Here is a 27,601-nt window from a genome sequence, read left to right as displayed (position 1 = left end):
TGTTGTTTATGGTATCAGTCAGTTCAGTCACTCAGTCATGTCTGACTCTTCATGACCCATGGACTGCAGGATGCCAGGCTTCCCTGTCCATCACCACCTCCCAGAGCTTGCTCAAACTCATGTCCATCAAGTTGATAATGCCATCCAACCATTGCATCCTCTGTCATTCCCTTCTCCTTGTTTCTTCATTCTTTCCCAGCATCAGGGTCTTTTGCAGTGAGTCAGTTCTTCACATCAGGTGGCCAAAGTATTGGAGCTTCAGCTTCAGCATCAGTCCTTCCAATGAATATTCAGGACTGATTTCCTTTGGGATGGACTGGTTTGATGTCCTTGCAGTCCGAGGGACTCTCAAGAGTCTCCTCCAACACCACAGTTCAAAAGCATTAATTCTTTGGTGCTCAACTTTCTTTATGGTCCAACTCTCACATCCATACATGACTACTGGAAAAACCATAGCTTTGACTAGATGGACTTTTGTTGGCAAAGTTATTGTCTCTGCTTGTTAATATGCTGTCTAAGTTGGTCATAGCTTTTCTTCCAAGGAGCAAGTGTCTTAATTTCATGACTGCAGTCACCATCTGCAGTGATTTTGGAAAATAAGAAAATAAAATCCGTCACTGTTTCCATTGTTTCCCCATCTATTTGCCCTGAAGTGATGGGACCGGATGTCATGATCTTAGTTTTTTCAATGTTGGATTTCAAACCTGCTTTTTCACTGTCCTCTATCACTTTCATCAACAGGCTCTTAGTTCCTCTTCACTTTCTGCCGTAAGGGGGTGTCATCTGCATATCTGAGGTTATTGATATTTCTCCCAGCAATCTTGATTCCAACTTGGGCTTCATTTAGCCTGGCATTTCACATGATGTGCTCTGCATAAAAGTTTATGATATAATTCATTGTATTTGTTCATATTTTTAATTTATATATGATAAAATTGGACAGGGAAGCCTGGTGTGCTACAGTCCATGGGGTCACAAAGAGTTGAATACGACTGAGCGACTAAGCTGACAGACTGCAACTGATGATAAAATTTGTTATTTTTGGCATAGAATCTTATCAATTTTGACTAATACTTATAGTTGTATATGTAGCATCACAGTTAAGATATATTAATAGCAGTTCCATTACCCTAGCGGAGAAGGCAATGGCACGCCACTCTGGTACTCCTGCCTGGAAAATCCCATGGACGGAGGAGCCTGGTAGGCTGCAGTCCATGGGGTCGCTGAGGGTCGGACACGACTGAGCAACTTCACTTTCACTTTTCACTTTCATGCATTGGAGAAGGAAATGGCAACCCACTCCAGTGTTCTTGCCTGGAGAATCCCAGAGATGGGGGAGCCTGGTGGGCTGCCATCTATGGGGTCACACAGAGTCGGACACGACTGAAGTGACTTAGCAGCAGTAGCGGCCATTACCCTAGAAAGTCTTCCTGAGATACCCAACTGTGGTCAACACCATCCCCAAAGCACAGTTCCTAGCAAACAGTGATGTTTTCTGTCCCCATGATTTGGTCATTTCCAGAGTATCACATAAGTTAAATCATGTAGAATGTAGCCTTTCAAGTCTGACTTCTTTTACTTGATGTAATACAATTGAGATTTTGTCGTGTTATATCTTATGTGTGTGCTCAGTCATTCAGTTGTGTCCAGCTATTTGTGACCCCATGGACTGTAGCCCCCAGGCTCCTCTATCCATGGGGTGTTCCCAGGAAGAACACTGGAGTTGGTTGCCCTTTCCTCCTCCGGTGCATTTTCCTGAACCCAGGGATCAATCCCACATTTCTTGTGTCTTCTGCATTGGCAGGTGGGTTCTTTACCACTGAGCCACCTGGGAAGCCTGTTACATCTTACAACAGCAGTTAATTCCTTTTTATTATTGAATAGTAGGCCAGCATATGTATCACAGTTTGTTTATCCATTCTCCAGTTGACAGACAGTTGGGTTGTTTGGATTTTTAATGATTATGAATAAAACCAGTGTAAACATTCACGTCGTTTATATGAACTTAAGTTGTCATTTCACTTGAATGCATACCTAGGAGTTGAATTTCAGGACTGTATGTTTAAATGTATAAGAAATTGCCAAATTAAATTTTAAAATGGCTGTACGATCTTGCCTTTTTGCCAACAGTGTATGACAGTTTCAGTTGCCCTTCATCCTTGCCAGCTTTTGATATTGTCATTTATATTTATTTATTTTTATTTTAGCCATTCTGAGAACAGCACACTGGCATGTCATTATAGTTTAGCATTTCTCTACTGGATAATGATTTTAGACTTCTTTTCTTATGCCTGTTTGCCCTCCATATATTTTATTCAATGAAATGTCTATTTAGTTGTTGTGCCAATTTTTAAAACTGGAGATATAATTGACATATGACATTACATTAGTTTTGGGTGTATAGCATAATGATTTTATTTTCTCTGGAACTTTCTCTTTGACCTCAGGTTATTTAGAAATATGTTGTTCAATTTCAGAATATTTGGGGGGTCTTCCAGAAATCTTTCTATAATTTATTTTGGGTATAATTTCATTATGGTTTGAACATTCTTTGTATAATTTCAGTTCTTTTAAATTTGCAAAGATTTGCTTTATGACCTATATAACATGATTGAACTTGGTGAGGGTTTCCATTCTTTCAAAATGTATATTTTGTTCTTGTTAATTGCAGTGTTCTATACATGTCAGTTAGGTAAAATTGTTTCTATATCCTGAACAATTTTCTGCCCACTTATTCTGCTATCTGTATGATTACCAAAAGAGGACTGTTTCCGTCTCCAAGCATAATTGTGGATTTGTCTATTTTTCCTTTCAGGATGTATTAGTTTTTGCTTCATGCATAATAATCCTAAATGTGTATATACCTAACAGCATTTAGTATATATGTTATTACACATTTTAATGAATTAACTTTCTACTTTCTCTGTGATATCCTTCTTTATATTAATATAGTCTTTGTACCTTTTTTCAATTAGTATTTTCATGGTATACCTGTTTTAATATTTTTACTTTGAGCTTATCTATGTGTTCATAGTTACAAGGTTTCTTGTAGACAGTGTATAGAGGTATCTCACTTTTTTCTCCAGTATGTCAATTTCTTTTAATTGGTAACGTTGAGGTCTTTAATTTTTAATTTAGCTGTTGGTATGTTTGGCTTAAAAGCTACCATCCTTCTAGTTGTATTCTGTTTATTGTTCTTTGTTTCTTTTCTCCTCTTTTTCTCCTACCTTGTTTTATATTTAATGTTTTATGATTCCATTTTTTCCTGCTACAGGTTTATTACATGGTTTTCAAGTAGATTTTTTAAATGAATATAGTAAGGTTTATAACATTAATACATCTTTAATTTGTCATGGTTTATCTTCAAATAATATTGTTTCGTGTGTGATGTACATACCTTATGAAAATGAACTCCCAATTCTTCTCTCTCATTTTAAGCAACCTGGTATTTTTATCTATATTTTTTTGGCCCAGTCTCTCTTTACTCTGCTGAGATTCCAAATTCTGGTCTGTTACACTGCTTGGTATTGTGTCATTGCTTATTGAAGTGCTATTCGTTTTTGCCTGCATCTTTTTCCCCCCTTTTTGTTTTCTAGTTTGGTGGTTGCTGTTAACTTGGCTTGACATTTATTTATCTTTTCTTCTATTGTGCCTAATCAGTTTTTAATTTATTTTGTTATTTTTGTACTCAAGTATAGTTGGCTTCCCTCATAGCTCAGCCAGTAAAGAGTCTGCCTGCAATGCAGGGGACCCAGATTTGATTCCTGAATTGGGAAGATCCCCTGGAGAAGGAAATGGCAGCCCACTGGACAGACAGAATCCCATGGACAGAGAAGCCTGGCGGGCTACAGTCCATGGGGTCACAAGAGTCAGACATGACTTAGTGACTAAACCACCACCATGGTAGTGAAGGGGAGGTGGTGACCTATAATTAATTTACAATATTAGTTTCAGGTATGCAACACAGTGATTCAGTAGTTGTTACAAAATATCAACTATATTCCTTGTGCTGCACAATATAACCTTGTTATTTATTTATTTTATGTATAGTAATTTGTACTTTTTTAGTCTCCTACCCCTATCTTGCCCCTCCTGCCTTCTGTCTCGCCACAGATAACCACCACTAGTTTGTTCTTTATATCTGAGTCTGTTTTTGTTTGGTTATATTTATTCATTTCATTTGTTTTATTTTTAGATCCCATATGTAAGTGATGACCTATAGTATTTGCCTTTGTCTGACTTTTTTAACTATGTGTAATACTCTCCAGGTCCATCATCCATCCATGTTGTGCAAATGGCAAAATTCCATTATTTTTATGGCTGATTAATGTTCTTTTATATATGTGTATATATCAACCACATCTTTATCAGCTAAAATTCACTGTATTTTAGATTTCAGGTATTGTATTCTTTCTGCTTTAGGATTTATATTTGGTGATTTTATGCAGTTTTCCTATTTCATTGGAATTCCTTCATTCCTTTGCCCAATATACCTATGGTTTTAGGTTCATTAAAATAAATATATTTTTGCATCTACACATTTATAAATTCTAACATTTGAGTCATATCTTGGTCTTTTTATTAACTGATTTTTCTCCTGAATGTTTTGTCATGTTTTATTATTTCTTCATGTGGCTACCTACTCCAGTATTCTTGCCTGAAAAATTCCATAGACAGAGGAGCCTGTCAGGCTACAGTTGCAGAGTCAGACTGAGCAATTAAAACACACACACACACACACACACACATGCACACACACAGAGAGAGTTATTTTTTCACACAGCATTGTGGATGGTACATTGTACATGCCCTGGAGTTTGCTTATCTTCCTTTGGAGAATAAAACTTGATTGTACATTATAATGTAAATTATTACCATTGGATCACTTTGCTCTTTGGGAGGTTTGGTTTTAAGGTTTTAGTAGGTTAGTCTATTTCATCTTTACCCCTAGTCCTGGAATGTAGTATTTATTCATTAAAATTTTTTACCTTTAACATGTATAGAATTTCTCTGCACTAGTTAGAATCATAAGTGTCACCCTAGGTTAATATAGCATTTAGAATTTTTGGATTTTAACTAAACATCTTTTTAATAAAAAAGAAATGTAGATGTAATTCATTTTGGTTTTTACAGTGGAGGGAACTAAACAAAAGAAAAGATGATAGTGACAAATAATCAAAGTCTGTTGTATCAGCTTAGAGAAATGTCAGAGTTTCTCTGCAAGGAGGAATCAATGATGTGAAAGCCAAATACTTTAGCAGATGTTAGATTGGGAATGTACCTTAGAAATAACTTTTAAGATAGAAAAACTAGGCTGAGAGAGGAAAAGGAATAATTCCCAAGGTGGTTTTCTTATTAATTTCATTCTGGGAGCTTGATTCAACTCCACTGATTTTTGAACCAGTCAGCTTTCTAGTACCCTCTGCTCTTCTCTTCTCCTTCATTTTATTCTTCATATCTATTCCACATTGATATTTTTTATGTGGATATGGGAGAATAGTTCTCATTTTTATTCTGGGACACCTTTTTATTCTTCTGTGTTGGAGTATCTCACCAGTAGTCACAAAAATCTATGTGAACACTAATCTTTCAAACCTACACCATTGCATTTGCTACAACGTTTCTGAATTACATGTTTCTCTCTTGGAATTTTCCGATGGCTCTACCTTCAGTGCTTACATTCTTCAAAATGAATAAGTGTGCTGTTTTGTGATAAGGAACTATTTAATAGTGATGGGACTGATGGGCAACACTGGTTCCAGAAGTCAGGTCTCAAAGTATACCAAACTACATGATTTGTCTGACTCCCTGGGAAACTGATTCAATGCTACAAAATATATTATTCAGAAAGCATCAGAGGAGGAAAGCATGGGTTCAGCCTTTATTTCAGTCCGTGAAAATATATTGAGTTTCAGTTGTAAATCAGGCAGTGTTAAAGATGATATTATAGTGTCGCTCAGAGAGGGTTCTTTGATGGGAGCTTACCTTGAGGATATATAGTCAAATTGGTCACACAGAAGAGAGTGGCAAGACCACTAAGGAGGTACTTCTGTGTTCTTTCAGTTAATCATTTTGGAGGAATTTCACCTGATTTTAGTTTTTCTGTTAGCAACTGAGATTGTAAAGCAGATGCTGATTACTGAGATTTAGTTTTCTAAATATGTATGTCTGCAGTCTAAAAAATAGAAAGCTATTATTCCATGGTTCTGGTTCCCATTAAATGTAACTTCTACTCATTGCAGAAAACTGAACAGTAGAGAAATTCAGAAAGAATGAAGTAAAAATCACTTGCAATTTCACCACTGAGAACTGAGGCAGAGAAGTTGGTGCTTACACTTTAAAGCCAAAGAGTCTGGATCTGAATCTCAGCTCCATGTCCATCAGTTTAGTAACTTCAGGCAAGTTACCTAGTTCCTTCATCTGCAAACCTCTGATAAGTAAAAGTATCTAGGTGACTCAGTGGTAAAGAATTTACCTGCCAAGTAGGAGATGCAGGTTTGATCCCTGGGTTGGGGATATCCCCTGGAGAAGGAAATGGCAACTCACTCTAGTATTCTTCCCTGGGAAATCCCATGGACAGAGGAGCCAGGCAGGCTACAGTCCATAGGGTTACAAAAGAGATGGACACAAGTTAGCAACTAAATAACAATGACGGTATTTGCTTCCAGGCTTTTTTTTTCTATGCAAGACTTATACTTAGCCTCATTGTTTTATTTTCTCTTAACATAATGTGGCAGACAAGATGCTTTTTATCCATGTAATGTGAGATGTCAAACATTTTAGAAAGCAATTATTAATGGTAAAATATGACTTTTCCAGTTAAAATTAGATGTTTAACTCCCTCATGAATTCTTTTTATTTCTGAGTCTATTTAGACCTCCTCATAGTTCATTATGATGTTGCTCTATTTTGCTGAATGAAACCAGCCATTCACCTGAAGATTGTAGAAGATAGTGTGTAAAGCTAGAAAGTGGAAGACTGTAACTATGAATCCAAGGTAATGTCGATTTGAATCCTTCAATCAAGAGACAGGTTCTCTGTTCTCAGTTTATCAGTGAAATTTGCCCAATATACTTTTCCATGTAATATTTGATTTTTATAGGGTAAGATGGTGGGAGTCGGAGAAGACAATGGCACCCCACTCCAGTACTCTTGCCTGGAAAATCCCATGGATGGAGGAGCCTGGTAGGCTGCAGTCCATGGAGTCACTAAGAGTCGGACACAACTGAGTGACTTCACTTCCACTTTTCACTTTCATGCATTGGAGAAGGAAATGGCAACCCACTCCAGTGTTCTTGCCTGGAGAACCCCAGGGACTGGAGAGCCTGTTGGGCTGCCGTCTATGGGGTCGCAGAGAGTCGGACACGACTGAAGTGACTTAGCAGCATGGTGGGAATAAAGTCTGATAGCTTAAATCCAGAACTGGGCTCTGATACCTGTTATTTATGCTATCTTAAAGCAAGATGGGGCCAGATTACTCATGTTCTCTAAATCTTAGGTGTGACCTGCCTCCTAGAGCTGTTGTGAAATAAACCAGTTTTAGGTAAAAAAAAAAAAAAAAAAAAGCTCACACAATGACTGCTACGGTAAGGGCTCAACAAATGGTAAATGGTGATGACTGCGACAGTAGGGATGATGATGATGGTGATTAAAGTGTAATCATTAAAATCAAGGCTTAGAGTCAAATAGGTTTGGTTGTATAGAGTTTTGATACTTGGATATGTGATGGGTTTTAGGATTTGGAGAAATCGTCTAACTTATCAAAGCATATATATTTTCATCTTTAAGATGATAATTCTTTGAGTTAGTGTGAAGATTAAAAGGGAACTGCTCAGATAAGTGCTTGGCACTAGATAAATACTCCATAAATGTTAGCCCTTATTCTCATTATTTATAAGAAAAGACACTAATAGTTCCAGTGAAAATATTTAACAAATTCCTTACTCTTCTTAAGGGATTAGAAGAGAATGGCTCATGTCATAATTAAGAGGATTTACTGAAGACGCTAGTACCAAAAAAATAAATAAATAAATAAAAGACCAAAAAGCTAAAATAATAGCCAAGTTTTTAAAATATCTTTTGTTGTCAGCTCTTTTGAGATTTTCCTCTTCTGAGATGAGAAAAGAAAATTGAGTCCTTTTTGCTTTTCTTTCTATGGGGCTCTTTCCCCCATATTTCAAACACAAAATAGCTTTCCTTGCCACCTGCCTTGGGCTGATAATGCCAAAGAATCACTTCCTGCCCAAGTGATTTTCAGGCTCTGAGTTGGCACCATAAATCTCAACAAATCCTTGGTGGGGCTGAGGATGAGTTAAAGTCATTATTATGGGTCTTTTGGACTCATTCTGTCTACAGTATAATAAATACCACCGTGGGACACTGCCTTGCAGACAAAGCATCATTTGAGTTCTTTGTGTGCACTTCCCATCAGCGACTCATAAATGGAATGCCGTAATATGTCCATTGTATATACATTTTTGAATAAATAAGTATAACAAAGACAATATGCTTGTCCCATTTAATCTCAGCTCTTAACTATGAAAATACAGCACAGTTCCCACTCTAGTGAATGATGCAGGAAAGGCCTGAGCCAGTCTGGCTCCTGGCAGGCCATCTGAGGAACACCTGGCAGAAGCCATCAAGTGTGCTGAGGCTCGGTTCCCTAATGCCTAAGTTTTCCAATTATAATTTGATCAGGCAACATAATGACCATCGTAAGGAATTTAAGAGTGTACTATCTATTATCCTTTCATTTACAAATAACAGAAGATTAATCTCAAGCAAGCTTCAACAGAAAAGTAAGATATAGGCTTATTGCAGCTTCCCACAGCTTAGGACCAAGACCCAGGTTGTCTCCTTGCCTTTTTTCCAACCATGAGCGTAAGAAGGCTGCCCATTTCTCCAAAGGCTGAAAGTTTCCTTGTTCTTATGTGTTGAGAGTAGAAATAAAAGCGTTTAGGGTTTCAGTCTGATTGGAGTCCCTTCGGTCCAGTGCCCACCTCTGAACCAGTTACTTTTTTCAGGGGAAGAAGTTGTCCCAGTCAGTTCAGGCCCAGGTAACATGTCTGGGCAGGGTTAGCTCCTCAGAAGCACCTGGGCTGCCTGGAGGAAGGGTGGATTCCTGCACAAAGAGTAGGGTATTGGTACCAAAGAAGGGAGATTGAATATCAAAGAAAACTGCTCTAGCGGGTAGGGCGGGGACCTCTTTTTTTTTCTGAAATCAGCTAGAAGTAAAGGGGTTTTGGATCTTGAACAATTGTTCAAATCAACAGTTCTGGTCTGCTAAACCTTGTAGTTTATTCTGCAGAACTCACTTGTCTCGGAGCCTGTACTATTTTGGATTATATTTTTGTCTTTCATTCTTTTTCCATCATTAGTCAGTAAGCTTTAGTACTGAGCTGATGCATAGAAAACAAAAATGAACATCTATGCCTCACTCTCAGAACTCTAGGACACCAAATTATCTAAATTAAAAAAAAATAGGTACCTTTGGTTATGAACAGAGATAGAGGAATGAGGAAGGGAGGGAGAAAGAAAGGAAGAGAAAAAGGAAGGAGAGGGAGGGAGGGAAGGAGAGAAGACTCTGGCTGGCTTGTTCACCTACTGTATGGCTAAGTAAATCAGCCCCTCCTGTCACCGACCTTGTGTGTGTTTGTGTGTGTGCTCTGTCGCTCAGATCATGTCTGAAGCTCTGAGACCCCATGGACTGTAGCCCGCAAGGCTCCTCTGTCCATGGGATTTCCCAGGCAAGCATACTGGAATGGGTTTCCATTTCCTACTCCAGGAGAACCTTAGAAAAGAATAAACTATATCATGGGGCCCATAGGGGAGCAGCAGCTTGTTGGCCAACTAATTTGAAGCATCTGTCGTCATGACTTTTGATTTGAGCTTATAATAGGGATTCATTGTTTGTTTTCTTCTTTGTTTTGTTCATGGCTTTTTTTTTTTTTTAAACATTTCATTGTTTTTCCTTTCTCTTGCGTTGGCCAAAATGTTCATTTGGATTTTTCTATAAGATGTTAAGTTTTGGCCAACCCCAGATACTGTTATTCCGAAATGGTTTCAAAAGGCAGAAAATCTTAAGGACAGTACAAAGAACTCCAGTATACCCTTTCTGTGAAAACTCCATTCAAGTTTCATTAATGGTCTCAGGAATGCCTTTCATACTAGAGGGTCCAATTCAGGACCACATATTGCGTTGAGTTGTCACACCTCTCCAGACTCCTTCCATCGAGAGTAGATGCCTCACTTTTCCTTAACATCTGCAGGCTGGGCATTTTGTAGAATGTTTTTGGGTTTGGGTTTGTCTGATGTTATCCATGCTTAGGTCCAGGTTATGCATTTTTAACCAGAATGCCTCCTATCCAACACCCAGAGGGGCCTCTTGTTGAACCTCATCTTTACTTACTCTATAGCATAACAATTCCATGTATTTGCCAGAATTACCAAAAGAGAATTTTCCATAACTTACAGTGTTCATATGGTTCTAAATGTAGCCTAGAGTGTTGATGTTGATGTTCCAGCCTTTTTGGGTGTGGTAGTACCAGAGGGGGAAAAGGGGATTCCACTCCACATACATATAGAAGTGTGTGTGTATGGGTTATTCAGGTACCTGCAACAGGTCATGGGAGAACGAAGGAGGACCTTCTTCTTCGTGTGAAGGAGCACTTCATGGGAAAAATAACAGTCAGTCATTTAGAAATAAATCTGGGTTCTCCAGGGGTTTGGAAAGAAGTGACTGGAAGACTCAGCCTTTTGATTCATGAGCAAGCAGCATCAGCATTATCTGGGAGCAGATGAGAAAGGCAGAATCATGGGTGTCATACTAGTCCTACTGAACAGAATCTGCATTTCAACCAGACCCTTAAGTCATTTGTAGCATGGTGAGTTTGAGGAATGCTTATCTAGGCCAGTATGAGTCAGTCAAGTAGCTTAAAAAATACAGAAGCTTTGGTACTACATTGAGGGATTCTAATGTAATTTGGTTTAGGTGCAGTCTAGGCATGCGTTTAAAGTGAAGTGAAAAGCTCCCCCAGGAAATTCCAGCAAGCCACCCAGCCTAACAGAGCTTTGCTTCAGTCTCAGTACTGAAGGAAAGGAAGCATAGTGCATTCGAGGACCCATGGTAGGTCAGCAAGCCTGGTCGTTGGGAAGGAGCATGCTAGCTTACATGTCAGGGCAGTTGAACACGTGGGGATGGAGAGAGAGTGCACTGGATCAAGCAGGGCTTTGTTTCACTCCACTGTAGACCATGGACTCAGTGCGAGGGGCCATGGTAGGTGGGAAGAGGGGGAAGGATTCCACCACCTCAAGAGTGGAGAAGAGGCTATGTCAGGGAAACTGCTTGGAAGGTGTGCTACAAATCAAGCGGGGTGGCAGGGCCAGCTGCATAATTTATGGGGCACAGAACAAAGTGAAAATATGGGCTGCTTGTTCAAAAAAAAATGGTGTTACTAAAGTTCTGAAAGGTAAAAGCATTTCCTTTTTTCTGTGGTCTTTCTTGACCTGTCATGACACTTTTAATCACCTATTTAATATCCTGCTCCTTCAGGCACAGGGACATTCACTGTGTAGGTGCAGGTCCTCACAGACATCCTGGACTCTGTCTCTTGCTCAGTGGGATGTGCAGCTTGTGCTGGGAGTCCTTTCCACAAGCACAGGACTGAGCTGTCATGTCCTGCTTAGAGAAGAGGACTCAGTCTCCCCTCCATGGCTCTACCACTGCATCTCATAGTGGATGGTCAATCCCCAGTGGCTTTGCATTTTAGCATCAAGACACACTTAGTACCTGGAGAAGGGGGTAAGTGAGAGGTTTACTCCTGTTAGGTCTCTGGTTGAAAATGCAGTGGTGCTATGTATGAATGCTATGGTACAGCCCCCTCCCCTCCACACCCTCCAGGCCTTGATGCTCCCCATTCCTGCACCCAGCACTTCACCAGGGCTGGAGGGTGATAGGGTTGGTGGTCCAGGGCAGGAGCCAGGCAACTAGGACCTCTCACCTTTCATACCCCTCACGCATGCCCCATTCTCCCTTGGACTTCACTTATAAAACACAAATTCAAAGATAAGATTAAACAATTCAAGATAGCCCTGCCTGCAGAGCAGTAAACCCGAAGTGGGCAGGCCTTCTAAGTGTAACTGCTCTGTCACTTCTCCCTGTGTAACTGTACTGATCACTTGCCCATAAAGCTGGCCCTGGGGATGGGACGTGAAAGGGTGGGTTTGAGAGGTATTGAGGAAATGGTCAAATCAGGGCATGGGACGTTAAAGAGGAAAGCCCTGTGAATAACTTCAAGATCTCTAATTTGTGTGACTCATTAGATGGTGGCACCAGTAGGAGATAAAGGAAACCAGGAGGAATAATTATTGAAAATGGGGATAAGGGCATGTTTTAGGTACCTATGAATACTTCCTTTGTTCCAACATTTAATCATCGCTCATTTCTCTGGTTTAATTGCAGAGGTTGATGTTTTTCAAACAATGGCAAATAATAAAGGGGGAAATGAACCTCCATGACTTCTGATTCTAGACAGCTCTGAGTGTTCTATCCTGCAGTACGATGCTAAATTTGGTTCACAATCAAGTGCCTATTTCTGTTCTCTTGAGGACTGTTTTCAGGGGTGGAATTTTTGTCAAATGTCTTGTAGGCATCTATTAGACAGATCCCACAGTGCTGGCTCTTTTCCAACTCTGGATAGGATGTCTTACATGAGTACATTTCCTGGAAGGATGTGAAAAGGTAAAGTGGGGCCTTCTTGTAGCCCCAGACTGAGGACAAAGTGATGTGAGCACCACAGTTTCTAAAGGGAAAAACCATTTAGCTGGCTCTAGAAGATCCAACCAGTCCATTCTAAAGGAGATCACCCTGGGTGTTCTTTGGAAGGAATGATGCTAAAGCTGAAACTCCAGTACTTTGGCCACCTGATGCTAAGAGTTGACTCATTGGAAAAGACTCTGATGTTGGGAGGGATTGGGGGCAGGAGGAAAAGGGGACAACAGAGGATGAGATGGCTGGATGGCATCACCGACTTGATGGACGTGAGTTTGAGTGAACTCCAGGAGTTGTTGATGGACAGGGAGGCCTGGCGTGCTGCGATTCATGGGGTCGCAAAGAGTCGGACACGACTGAGCGACTGAACTGAACTGAACTGAACTGAATTTAGAATTGGAAACCCTCCCCTAACCCCCACCCTCAAGTTTATTTGAAGGTTAACAACTGGTCCATCTTTAGTCTACTACAAGAAGTGAGTGAGGGGCCTAGCAAGATCGGGGTTCATAGAAAGAGGTGTTTTCCTCCAGGGAATACTTTTTCCTGCTAGGGTCCAGGTGGGTGGTGGGAAATTCTCTAAGAGTCTTCTGTGTTTTGGGAGCATCTGAAAGAGGGCAAGTCCAGCACTGGCCAAATGTCTGCTGGGTCAGATGTGATGATGTGTCCTATCTAAGCAAAAGAGATCTGGAGAGAGAGGCCTAGGCTTGGGGGAAGAGCAAGTGGCCTACGGCTGGGCCAGCAAAGATACCTGTTTCCCAGGGGCCAGGTGGACAGTATGGAAGATTGTCGGCATTTTGCTTAAACTCAACAAAGGGTTGCTCTCCAGGTGAGGTACGCACTAAGGGCAAGAGGCTGTCGGGCGAATGCTGAAGGCAAGAACTGTATGGATGGTCGTGTTGGAGCTGTGTTGAGGAGCTCTAGGTTCTCAGGGGAATCCATGACAACCTCACAAAAAAGCCAGCACTGGGGTGCTGAGCCACATGGAGGACACCAAAGGCCAAACTGTTACAAAAGCTGTGGTGAGAGATTGCACCAAGGCCTGGTGGGTAGGAAAAGCTTGCTTCTCTGCCGCTCCATTTCCCCATCCCAAATGACTGAAGGAGCTAGAAAATAGAACCTTGAAGGAATGACAAGTGTAGAGCTTCAAACTAGATACGACATTAAAGCAGTAAACTAGATTGGACTAATTTTATTAACCTCAAGTGGTCAGAAAGTTAGAGAATCTATACACAGTATCATTTCGAGTTGAGAAAATAAGAATTCAATACAGTGGGGTTGAAAATAGAGACAAAAAATTGTTTCAGAAATTCCCTGGTGGTTTAGTGGCTAGAACTCTGCATTTTTGCCATTGAGGGCCAGCTTCGATCCATGATCAGGGAACTAGGATCTCACAAGATGTGCCATGTGCCCCCCCTGCCCAAAAATTTGTTTCGTGTTGCTGTCTCTATTACTCTGAGACAGCTCAATAAGCTTGTTTATTTGCGTTCCTGGGTTAATCCTCATGCCCTGTGCTATATTTGAGTATCCTACCGAAGTGTGTTTGCTGCATTTCATGTAAGATCTTTGCATCAGTATTCATAAAAAGAGATTATTCTATAGCTTTCCTTTCTTTTCTGGTCAGATTTTATATCAAGGCCCTTGATAAAAGGCATTCAAAGTATTTTCTTCTTTCTCTGTGCTCTGAAGCAGCTTAACTGTTTTAGAACTACATGTGCCTTGACACGCTAATGTGATTCACCTGTGAAATTTCCCCGACACTTCCGAGTGTGAGCAGGGGAGGCCCTGCTGTTCATTCTTTCACCTTGTTTGAACTGAACCATGAGTAAGCGCTGGTGTCCCCTTTTACTTCTCCCATGCCACAGGATACCATGGCTATGATTTGGACGACAGCCTCCATATTTAATTTCTAGTTTAAATTTAAGCCATTTGTCATGCAGTGCTTGCTCTCCACAATTTATGGGCCTGGGTCAGTGTAGGACATTTAGGGGCACATTGGGAGAAACAAGCATCTCCCCACCTCCAAAGAGAGTAGGGTCCTTTGGAGAGCCACTCTGAGATCCCTACCCGATCCACTCTGAGAATACTACAACCCAGAACATGATCATTGTCAGATTCAAATCAGTTCCCTGTGACTTACTCATTGTCCTTTATCTTTGGATAAAATATGGAAAATTTGTAAATGATAAAAATTGATAAAGGCTAAAAAAAGTTTAAAAGGTTTCAAGATTCTGTCCTGCCCAATTATTTTTTAAGCCATTATTTTGTACCCAATTAAAAGTTCCCAAAGCGTGCATCCTGGGGTCCTCTGGGAACTTGTCCAGGCAGCATTGGGGGGGAGCAGTGCAACCACTTTCCTCATCGGGGTAGCAAAGCCCCCTTGGCAGATAGTTACTCCCTCTTGTCAAAGAAGGCTGTCTTAAAATTGCATCATCGTTTTTCCTGTAGTTCTTTCTCTGTCTGCTGTGGATGGAAGAGGGAGGACTGGGTTATTTCAGTTCCGGCAATGGACACATCAAAACTGCTTCCCTTTTCCCTACTCTGTGTCCCTTGAGGACCTAATTTATTTCACGCATTTTGACCTATCTCTGCTGAAACGACCGCTGTGGTTCTCTGTTGAGGCCTTTCCCTTCCGCCTTTTCTGGCCCGCAGGCCAACCCCCCAGGCCACAGTCCTCTCCACAGTGATGTCAGTCTGGCTGCTGGGCCCAGCTGGATGGAGGTGTGTTTTATGAAGTTCAACCCTGCACCCTGGGCCATAAATACACATTGTGCACATAAATGTACAGCTAACATTGGCCAGACCCCGCCAAAGAACCATGTTAATAAGCAGACAGTAAGTCTTTAAAATATGGAAAAGCAGTTAATCTTTCCGCTGGCAAATCCTTCATAGGGGGTTGTTTTCCTCCACTGCAGTAATAGCTGCCTGCAAAGATTTTCATCTCCTAGGACTCGAGGTATAAGTGGGGCTTACTGTGGAGCTTCATGAGCACACTTGGGAAGTCTTCACCTTACGGGGTAATGTGTTAAAAGGAATAATGTCCTATACTGGTCGTCATTAAGCATCCATATTGAGTCTGGGTCTGCCCTCAAGGGTCTTGAGCACTAATAATTCCAGTACAAGACAGAAAGCTGGTTGCCTATGATTGCAGTCCCACAACAGGCCTGGGCTCCAGAGGTGTGCAGCTCTGCCTGTGTTTCTCTGGGAAGTCACTTAATCTATTGTTTCCCCATCTTTGAAATGGCCACAATCACGTCTTTTTTCATACAGCTTCTATAGAAGTTTACTTATGCTCTCTGAGTCCCAGTTTTCTCTTTTGTGAAATAAGAAAATCAATGTTCTTTGTTCCCAGCACAATATTCCATTTTATAAATGTTTGAAGAATACCTGTATACATTCTCCTTATAGAGAACTCCAGTGTTATAGATTACGTTCGTTTCCATGGATAATTATTCCCAGTCTTCTCCTCTTTTCCACCACTGCCATCCTGTTCTCTCCCCACCATCTCCTCCTCCCTTGCTCTCTCTACCACTGATGATATGATAGGAGGATCAAACTTGAGGATAGGGATGGGGGTTCAGTAGACAGAACGTGCATGGACCCGATACATGCTTGCTTTTTGGAGAGATGAAAGGTCAAGTTTGTAAACTACCTCTAATCTGTTGAGCAGCCATGACTTCTATCTATGTGTCTCAGGTAGAGAAAGGGAGTTGCCAATGGGTTGACTTGAAGGAGAACGTAGATGATGGCTGTCAGTTTGGAGATGACATGATTTGTGCCTTAAAAAATATTTAATTTCACTTGGTCCTTACATTTCTTTTATCACTAGAAAGACACATCATATGTTCTGATCTTTTTTGTGTTCTACCCACGTGTTCCACTTGCTTTGAACATTTATTCCTTCTGTGTTATCTCATGTTATTCCTAACGCAAATGATAAGTCTTATCCATCCCATTTATTTTTCCTGTTCTCTGTAGCAGAATCAAATACTGAGAGATGAGTATTTTGAAATGTTCCTAAAAATATTTGTGTATAGTTTTGCAACATCATTTTCCCACTTACTATGTTTTGGATATCTTTTATAACACTACATAGACATCTTTTACCCTTTCAAGTGTTGCCAAGTAAACCATGGAAGAGATACACTGTTGCTTATTTAATCATTCCTCTACTGATGGACTTGCAGATGGCTTTTGTTTTTTCCTCCTCTCCATGAACAAGGTTACCAAGAGCATCTTTATATGTCCTCTTGGGTTCTTGAACAATAATTTCTCTTACTGAGAAGTAAAACTACTGGAAAAGTAGGATCTAAATCATTTTCACTGAAACAGTAACAAATTATTCATATATTGCCTATAAAAGTTTACTTTCCCACCAACAGTGTAAAATAATAGTCACTTCTTCAAACTCTCAGTCATTTGATATTACCATAAAGTTTTGCCATTCTGATGGTAAAAAATGAGTTTGATTATTTCAATTTCATTTTAATTTACACATACTTAATTTTAGTGAGATTGGACCCCTTTTACATATCAGCTGTCCATCTGTGTTTCCTCTTCTGTAAATTATCTCATGGGTTTTAATACTAATTAGGGGCAAACAATTTCCTTCTTCTCTCTTTTTTTCTTATAAACTCAATTTTATACAGTTGTCCAGACTATATTTATATGAAATCTTAGGATCATCACCTCAAATTCCATCAAAATTCCTGTTGGGATTTTATTGGGATTACTTTGAATTAAAAGATTACTTGAAGGAGAATGACACCTTTAATATATAACTGTTCTCTTTCACCACCGCTGTGCAATTAGGGTTTTTTTAATGTTTAGTAAAGTTTGATCATTTTCTTCATAGAGAAACATCTTTTACTAGATTTACTCTTGGGCATTTCACAGTAATTATTGATACTATCAATGGTTCTTTATTTCTTAAGTATTTTTTCATTGGTTATTGCCAGTGTCAAGGAAAGACTGTGGTTTTATATGCTGATTATGTAACTGGTTAACTTGCTTGGTTCTTTTCTGTGTTCTAATAGTTGGTCAGTGGGTTCATATGGATTTTCTACAAACACAGTGATATCTGTTCTTTGGGTGATTTGGTAGTTTTGATTTGTGGGTAGATTCTCAATGAGCATTTCAGATTTTTTTCATGCAGTTGGTTTGCTTGTGTTTTTATAGCCTGACCAAATGTTGATAATTTATACATTATCCTCCAACGTGTGTTTGCTCTAAGTTTTCAAATTATTTGTAATGATATACATAATACTCAAAGGTTTACAATGCCTCTGTCTCTTTTGGGTTTTACTGTAACTTTGTAACTTCTTTTTCTTGATCAGGAGTGTCAGAAGTAGACTTATGTCCTTGTTCTTTTAAGCCTGAGTTTGATTCTTCTAGTTATCTTCACATTTTTACTTGCATTTTCTTCTTCTTTTATCTTTATAAATTCATTCTGTCATTGGCTCAGTGAATATTTACTGAGCATCTGCTCTGTCCCAGGCATAACTCTAGGTGCTGGGGATAAAAGATCACCATGGGCAGACACAAGCAGCTTTTTTCCCATGGAAACCACACTTTGCTGTCAGGGGGCAGACAGTGAGCAGGTAAGGAGAAAGTGGAGGCAAAGAGATTTGAGAAGAAAGGCAGTGTGGTTGTTTATTTGGTGTCCTTGATAAGAACCGATTCAAGAGTGTGGTAAGGACAACAACCTTATTGGAGTAGATTTGTGAAAGGAAAGAAGTGAGGAAGTAGCGAACCTGAAAGAGAGGGAAAGAGAAAAAAATGAAAGAGAGAGAGAGCGATTGTCAGTACCTCTTCTTAGGAGTTGTACCGTAAATGAGGACAGGGAAACAGGGTAGTAGCTAAAGGTAAGCTAAGGGAGTTTGTGTAAAGTGAAGAGAATGGCTAGAAAGACAGGAGGAACCACTTATATACGAATGATCACCTCTCTCCTCGTCCATCAGTCACATCCTTGCAGGAGCCTGGGGGCTGGACTCTGGAGAGGGGCATCAGTCCTCAGTCCCAGTATACCACAAGGGAGACTGAGGGTAGGATGCAGGTACAGGTTTATGTTCTCACTTTTCCAGCTTCTTGTTTCAAAAACACAGTTCATTTATTTGCAGATTTTTTTCCCAATAAAAAATATTTAAGGTCACACTGCACAGATTGGGCTGTTCTCAAATTCACAAGGATTAACTGGATGTATTTTTAACTATTAATTTCCGTTGTTTATATTTTTTGCTATTAATTTCTAATTTTATCCAACTTTAAAAGAATATGTAATTGATGCTTTCTGCTCTTTGGAACGTGTTGCAGTTCCCTGCATTTGAAAATAGCATATTCTGGATTACTTAGGTCTGTAAAGTTTTTGCTGTCAATTTTATTAATAAATAAGTCATGTGTCCATCAAATACTTTTGGTATTTCTATCAGCTTGTACATCATGATCATAAAAATTCATCTCATATCTTATTATACTACATATACTCTAAAGAATAGAATACATTTATTGAGAGGAAGATGAATAAAGATAACTTATAGAGAAATTGGCCATTTTTTTAAGATTATAGTCTAGTTCAACTGAGTAAACTGAATTTGGTGAAAATATCATGAAAAGTTTATGTGACAGGATTCTGGACTTGGGGGTAAATATTCAGTTAATCTATTTGCTCTAGAAGAATATGGGATTTGTTCTCCAACTTGTTCCTCCAAAGAGCTGGTATTTCTGATTCAAGGATTATTATTATGATGATTGTCATTTCGTGTAGTGGGCCAGATGAGAAAGAGGTATCATTAAACTTACTTATGTTGGACTAAGTGTACATATGGGCCCAGAAGATTAAAAAAAAAAAAGTGAGGACGGAATGCCCAAGATGGCAGAGTCGAAATGTGTGTGCTCATCTTCCCCTGCGAGAACACCAAAATCATGAGTAGCATGGCCTTTGTGCCAGCATGACCTGGTCTCTGAGACAACTGGAGCTCCTTAACCAACTAGCCTTGATTTCATCCTAAGCAATATACCTCTGTTATGGGCAGACATTGTGCAAAGTGATTGAGGGAAAGGTCTAGGAAGTTCATGTTCTTTTATAATTACTATGGCATGGCTTCAGTCTATCCTTGAGGTGAGGAGGAGAGAAACATACACTCAGAAGAACATCAAATGCAACTTGCAATGGTTTTTAAGCCCTAGGAGAAGAAAATGAGTCTTGGAAAAGCATAACCTCTTAGAGCTTAGAAACTGAGGTAATTTAGCCAACTCTGACTCTCCTGTTTCATGCACATAAAGTCTAGTCTTTCCAAGATGAGTTGTGTGAGCTACGTATGGACATAGCTATTGTCTTCTTAGTGAAGCTTTGGATTTGAAATGAAGAGCTTCATGGAAAGAGGCAACTTGAGTAGTAAACCAGTCTCTGAAATTTGTTTTCCAAAATACTATAGCAGTTGTCCCACTCTGGAGGAAGTTTTCCTCATGGCTATTAACTTGGGGGATGGTAAATGACCACTCACTCTCTCTCTGCCTCTTGTTCCAACAGGTCCTTTGTCATCCAGCAGATCCCGAGCAGCAATTTGTTCATGGTGGTGGTGGACAGCAGCTGCCTCTGTGAGTCTGTGGCCCCCATCACCATGGCACCCATTGAAATCAGGTATATCCTTTTGTGTGTCAGTCCAGTCATGACTGATGAAGCTGGTAAGGGGGAGCAACAGTAGGAAACCCAGGGGAGGAATCTCAGAGAGGGAGAGATGATATTCTTTCCACTGTTAGAGAGCAGGTGTTAAGGGAACTAAGTGCCAAGTTTTGACATCTGAAATGCAGAATAAGGAAAAGGAGCGTCTTGGAAATATGCCTTAACTACAGTCAACATAATGAATCGCTTAAGTGTGAACGTTTAAAGGCCCAGAAGATCAGAAGGCGTCCGGAATCTTGTCATGGCTTCCATCCTGAGGTAATCTGATACCCCCTCCTACTCTTTTACCATCAGATTCTCCATGAGGATCTCACAGCCATCAGAGAACTATAGCTCAAAAGTTTACTCTTGAGAAAATCATCCCTTTCAGGCAAACCAAGAAATAATATATTGGAAGGCTAATGCTATTCTACATTCAGCCTCTCAATGCCTTCTTATTTAGCCTTTACTTAATAGTCTTTTCTTATTATATTCACATATATTTTTAAAAGCCTCTTTACTATCTTCCCTTTTACAAATGTGCTATAGTTTTACCACTTTCCACTATTACACATAAAGTGGCTCTGACCATCTTGTTTTACTTATTTCAAATTGTAGTTAAAGTTATTTTCCCTTGCTTACTTTTAGACAGCCTTTTACTTATAAAAAAATCATGTAAAGCAAAAGTCACAATACTAATGTCAGATCAAGAGTCGCAGTATCTAAATGTGGGATGATAAGCCTTTAAACTCCCTGTAACACGTGAGGTCACAACTATAAAGGCACTACATTTACACCAAAAGTGATGATCAGAGGAAAAATTAAGCTTGTAGTAAAAAAGTAAACTTATAGACGTAGGTGAATTATGTCCTTCAAAGTTGTAGGCAAAAAAATTTAAATATAGTAACAAAATTACAATTTAAAAATACTCCACCTCCATCTTGAAAAATAGAAAACTGGCCTAGACCAATTATTATAGGGATACTGAGAGGATATTTGTTTTTTGTAAAATGCCACCGTAGCCCACTGAGTGTTAATGTCACCTGTAAATACCAAATAATTTTAATGTTATTTAAACTATCCAAATACTACAAAATATTTTAAAGTCAGTGTACTGCTAAGAAGAATTTGGAATTTATTGAGAATGTTTGTTTCTATGTTCAAGGGAGAGTTCGATAACATATGCTGTAAAGGCTTTTGATAAAATCCAATGATCACCTCTAGTAAAAGGTCTATGTAAAATAGAAATATGAACGATTGTCCCAAAACAATAAAGCCACTTCATTTGAAACCAGAACTGCATGGTGCTGCTGCTGCTAAGTTGCTTCAGTTGTGTCTGACTCTGCGACCCCATAGACGGCAGCCCACCAGGCTCCTCCATCCCCAGGATTCTCCAGGCAAGAATACTGGAGTGGGTTGCTATTTCCTTCTCCAGTGCATACATGCATTCTAAGTCCCTTCAGTCATGTCCGACTCTGTGCAACCCCACAGACACAGCCCACCAGGCTCCTCTGTGCACAGGATTCCCTGGGCAAGAATACTGGAGTGGGTTGCTGTTTCCTTCTTCCCAGAACTGCATCAGTTCAGTTCACTTCAGTAGCTCAGTCGTGTCAGACTCTTTGTGACCCCATGAATCGCAGCACGAGAGGCCTCCCTGTCCATCACCCACTCCCGGAGTTCACTCAAACTCACGTCCATCGAGTCAGTGACGCCATCCAGCCATCTCATCCTCTGTCGTCCCCTTCTCCTCTTGCCCCCAATCCCTCCCAGCATCAGAGCCTTTTCCAATGAGTCAACTCTTCGCATGAGGTGGCCAAAGTACTGGAGTTTCAGCTTTAGCATCATTCCTTCCAAAGAACACCCAGGGCTATCTCCTTTAGAATGGACTGGTTGGATCTCCCTGCAGTCCAAGGGACTCTCAAGAGTCTTCTCCAACACCACAGTTCAAAAGCATCAATTCTTCGGTGCTCAGCTTTCTTCATAGTCCAACTCTCACATCCATATATGACCACTGGAAAACCCATAGGCTTGACTAGACGGACCTTTGTTGGCAAAGTAATGTCTCTGCTTTTGAATATGCTATCTAGGTTGGTCATAACTTTCCTTCCAAGGAGTAAGCATCTTTTAATTTCATTGCTGCAGTCACCATCTGTAGTGATTTTGGAGCCCAGAAAAATAAAGTCTGACACTGTCTCCACTGTTTCCCCATCTATTTCCCATGAAGTGATGGGATCAGATGCCATGATCTTCGTTTTCTGAATGTTGAGCTTTAAGCCAACTTTTTCACTCTCCACTTTCACTACATCAAGAAGCTTTTTAGTTCCTCTTCACTTCTGCCATAAGGGTGGTGTCATCTGCATATCTGAGGTTATTGATATTTCTCCCAGCAATCTTGATTCCAGCTTGTGTTTCTTCCAGCCCAGCATTTCTCATGATGTACTCTGCATAGAAGTTAAATAAACAGGGTGACAATATACAGCCTTGACATACTCCTTTTCCTATTTGGAACCAGTCTGTTGTTCCATGTCCAGTTCTAACTGTTGCTTCCTGACCTGCATACAAATTTCTCAAGAGGCAGATCAGGTGGTCTGGTATTCCCATCTCTTTCAGAATTTTCCACACTTAATTGTGATCCACACAGTCAAAGGCATTGGCATAGTCAATAAAGCAGAAATAGATGTTTTTCTTGAACTCTCTTGCTTTTTCCATGATCCAGCAGATGTTGGCAATTTGATTGCTGGTTCCTATGCCTTTTCTAAAACCAGCTTGAACATCAGGAAGTTCACGGTGCACGTATTGCTGAAGCCTGGCCTGGAGAATTTTGAGCGTGACTTTACTAGCATGTGACATGAGTGCAATTGTGTGGTAGTTTGAGCATTCTTTGTTATTGTCTTTCTTTGGGACTGGAATTAAAACTGACCTTTTCCAGTCCTGTGGCCACTGCTGAGTTTTCCACATTTGCTGGCATATTGAGTGCAGCATTTTCACAGCATCAACTTTCAGGGTTTGAAATAGCTCAACTGGAATTCCATCACCTCCACTAGCTTTGTTCGTAGTGATGCTTTCTAAGGCCCACTTGACTTCACATTCCAGGATGTCTGGCTCTAGGTCAGTGATCACACCATCGTGATTATCTGGGTCATGAAGATCTTTTTTGTTCAGTTCTTCTGTGTATTCTTGCTACCTCTTCTTAATATCTTCTGCTTCTGTTAGGTCCATACCATTTCTGTCCTTTATCGAGCCCATCTTTGCATGAAATGTTGCCTTGGTATCTCTAATTTTCTTGAAGAGATGCCTAGTCTTTCCCATTCTGTTGTTTTCCTCTATTTCTTTGCATTGATTGCTGAGGAAGGCTTTCTTATCTCTTCTTGCTATTCTTTGGAACTCTGCATTCAGATGCTTATATCTTTCTTTTCTCCTTTGCTTTTCACTTCTCTTCTTTCACAGCTATTTGTAAGGCCTCACCAGACAGCCATTTTGCTTTTTTGCATTTCTTTTCCATGAGGATGGTCTTGATCCCTGTCTCCTGTACAATGTCACAAACCTCATTCCATGGTTCATCAGGCACTCTATCTATCAAATCTAGGCCCTTAAATCTATTTCTCACTTCTGCTGTATAACATAAGGGATTTGATTTAGGTCATACTTGAATGGTGTAGTGGTTTTCCCTACTTTCTTAAATTTAAGTCTGAATTTTGTAATAAGAAGTTCATGATCTGAGCCACAGTCAGCTCCTAGTCTTGTTTTGTTGACTGTATAGAGCTTCTCCATCTTTGGCTGCAAAGAATATAATCAATCTGATATCGGTGTTGACCATCTGGTGATGTCCATGTATAGAGTCTTCTCTTGTGTTGTTGGAAGAGGGTGTTTGCTATGACCAGTGCATTTTCTTGGCAAAATTCTATTAGTCTTTGCCCTGCTTCATTCCGTGTTCCAAGGCCAAATTTACCTGTTACTCCAGGTGTTTCTTGAGTTCCTAATTTTGCATTCTAGTCCCCTATAATGAAAAGGACATCTTTTTGGGGTGTTAGTTCTAAAAGGTCTTGTAAGTCTTCATAGAACCATTCAACTTCAGCTTCTTCAGCGTTACTGGTTGGGGCATAGACTTAGATTACTGTGATAGTGAATGTTTTGCCTGGAAACGAACAGAGATCATTCTGTTGTTTTTGAGATCGCATCCAAGTACTGCATTTCGGACTCTTTTATTGACCATGATGGCTACTTCATTTCTTCTGAGGGATTCCTGTCCACAGTAGTAGATATAATGGTCATCTGAGTTAAATTCACCCATTCCAGTCCATTTCAGTTCGCTGATCCCTAGAATGTCGACATTCACTCTTGCCATCTCTTGTTTGACCACTTCCAATTTCCCTTGATTCATGGTCCTGACATTCCAGGTTCCTATGCAATATTGCTCTTTAGAGCAACGGACCTTGCTTCTATCACCAGTCACATCCACAGCTGGGTATTCTTTTTGCTTTGGCTCCATCCCTTCATTCTTTCTGGAGTTATTTCTCCACTGATCTCCAGTAGCGTATTGGGCACCTACTGATCTGGGGAGTTTCTCTTTCAGTATCCTATAATTTTGCCTTTTCATACTGTTCATGGGGTTCTCAAGGCAAGAATACTGAAGGGTTTGCCATTCCCTTCTCCAGTGAACCACATTCTGTCAGATCTCTCCACCATGACCTGCCCATCTTGGGTTGCCCCACGGGCATGGCTTAGTTTCATTGAGTTAGACAAGGCTGTGGTCCTAGTGTGATTAGATTGACTAGTTTCCTGTGAGTATGGTTTCAGTGTGTCTGCCCTCTGATGCCCTCTTGCAACACCTACCGTCTTACTTGGGTTTCTCTTACCTTGGGCGTTGGGTATCTCTTCACGGCTGCTGCAGCAAAGCACAGCCACCGCTTCTTACCTCAGGCCAGGGGTATCTCCTCACCTCCGCCCTTCCTGACCTTCAGTGTTGGATAGCTCCTCTAGGCCCTCCTGCGCACGGGCAGCCACCGCACCTTGGACGTTGGGTTGCTCCTCCCGGCAGCCGTCCCTGGTGGAACTGCATACTTAGCATTAAATTCACAAGAGTAAAAATCTTTTAAAATTAATAAGACAACTTGCTTTGGAAACTAGATACATGATAAACACTAAAAAACAAGAGAGCAACAACAATGACCAAAAAAAAAAAAAACACTGTTTTTTTCTTTAAGGTTCTAGACCCAGTAGGATGAAGTCAGTGGAAAAGAATAGATACTCTTACATATGACAGAAGTTCAGTTCAAAGGGGAGAACATAGAATGGACCTGAATGGTAAATGATGGTCTCATAAGAAATTCTAGGGATTGGACCTATACTTCTGGATTGGAAGAATTAGCATTATTAAAATGGACATAGTACACAAAGCAGTCTACAGATTCTCTATCAAAACACCCACAACATTTCACAGAACTAGAGCAAATAATCTTAAAGTTTATATGTTACCATGAAAGACCCAGAATCACCAAAGCTGATCTGAGAAAAAAGAACAAAGCAGGAGGCATCACCATCCCAGGCTTAAGACAGTGCTACAAAGCTCTAGTAATCAAAACAGCATAGCGTTGCCACAAAAACAGACATATGGATAATGGAGCAGGATAGAAAGCCGAGAAATAAACCCACACGCCTATGTCAATTAATCTTCAACAAAGGAGGCAAGAATATACAATGGGAAAAAGATAACCTCTTCAACAAGTGGTGTTGGGAAAGCTGGACAGTCAGATGTAAATCAGTGAAGTTAGAACACATCCTCACACCATACACGAAAATAAATTCACAATGCCTTAGAGGTTTAAATATAAGACATAGCACCATAAAACTCCTAGAAGAAAACATAGGCAAGACATTCTCTGGTATAAATTGTACCAATGTTTTCTTAGGTCATTCTCCTAAGGCAATAGAAATAAAGTAAAAATAAACAAATGAGACCTAGTCAAACTTATAAGCTTTTATACAGCAAAGAAAACTATAAACAAAACAAAAGGAATACCTAAGGGGTAGAAGAAAATATTTGCAAATGATGCAACTGAAAGGGCTTAATTTCCAAAATATACAACAGCTCATACAACTCAAAAACAAAACAAAGCCAGGGAGCCCAGTTGAAAAATGAGCAGATGACCTAAATAGACATTTCTGCAGAGAAGACATACAGATGACCAACAGGCACATGAAAAGATACTCATCATCACTTAGACTCCTAGCGACCCCATGGACTGCAGCCTACCAGGCTCCTCCGTCCATGGGATTTTCCAGGCAAGAGTACTGGAGTGGGGTGCCATTGCCTTCTCCTCACTAATTATTAGAGAAATGCAAATCACCACTACAATGAGACACCACCTTATACCAGTCAGAATGACCATCACTAAAAGGTGTACAAATAACAATGCTGAAGGGAATGTGGAGAAAAGGGAACCCTCCTACACTGTGATCAGAATGTAAATTAGTGCAGCCGCTACGGGAACAATATGGATGTTCCTCATAAAGGTAAAAGTAGGGTTGCCGTATGATCCAGCAATCTCACTGCTGGGCATGTATCCAGACCAAAATATCATTTGAAAAGATATATGCGCCCCTGTCTTCACAACAGCACTGTTTACAGTAGGCAAAACATAGAAACAATCTAAGTGTCCACCAACAGATGAATCTATAAAGATGTGTAGTGTGTGTATATATATATAATGGAATATTACTCAGCCATACAAAAGAATGAAATAATGCCATTTGAAGCAACATGGAGGAACCTAGAGATTATTATACTAGCTGAACTAAATCAGAAAGAGAAAGACAAATACCATATGATATCCCTTATATGTGGAATCTAAAATATGTCACAAATGAGCATATCTACAAAACAGAAACAAAATGACAGATATAGAGGTGGGGGGAAAGGATTGGAAATTTGGGGTTAACAAGTGAAAGCTATTATAAATGGGGTGGATAAACAACAAGGTCCTACTGTATAGCACAAGGAACTTTACTCATTCTGTGATAAACCATAATGGAAAATAAAATGGGTATTTTATGCATATATGTGCATAAATATGCATACCATATATATGCATATATATATAGTACACTTTGTTGTACAACAGAAATTAATACAACATTGTAGATCAATTATATGCCAATGACATTTCTAAAAGAAA

At 40.0% G+C, this 27,601-nt stretch overlaps 1 protein-coding gene across 4 annotated transcripts in view; it reads left to right on the top strand.

The window, feature by feature from the left end:
- Positions 1–27,601, top strand: part of CACNA2D3 (calcium voltage-gated channel auxiliary subunit alpha2delta 3) — an 898,858-nt gene that overhangs the window by 869,640 nt on the left and 1,617 nt on the right. For all 4 annotated transcript variants that reach the window (XM_070776473.1, XM_070776472.1, XM_070776475.1 and 1 more), the window contains 2 exons: positions 20,295–20,410; positions 20,626–20,705. In XM_070776473.1, the coding sequence (XP_070632574.1) occupies positions 20,295–20,410; positions 20,626–20,705 (196 nt within the window). The remainder of the gene's footprint in view (positions 1–20,294; positions 20,411–20,625; positions 20,706–27,601) is intronic.

Source organism: Bos indicus, chromosome 22 (assembly GCF_029378745.1).
Source record: "Bos indicus isolate NIAB-ARS_2022 breed Sahiwal x Tharparkar chromosome 22, NIAB-ARS_B.indTharparkar_mat_pri_1.0, whole genome shotgun sequence".
Classification (NCBI taxonomy): domain Eukaryota; kingdom Metazoa; phylum Chordata; class Mammalia; order Artiodactyla; family Bovidae; genus Bos; species Bos indicus.
Note: the sequence above shows the minus strand (reverse complement) of the source record. Positions and strands in the feature narration are given on the sequence as shown.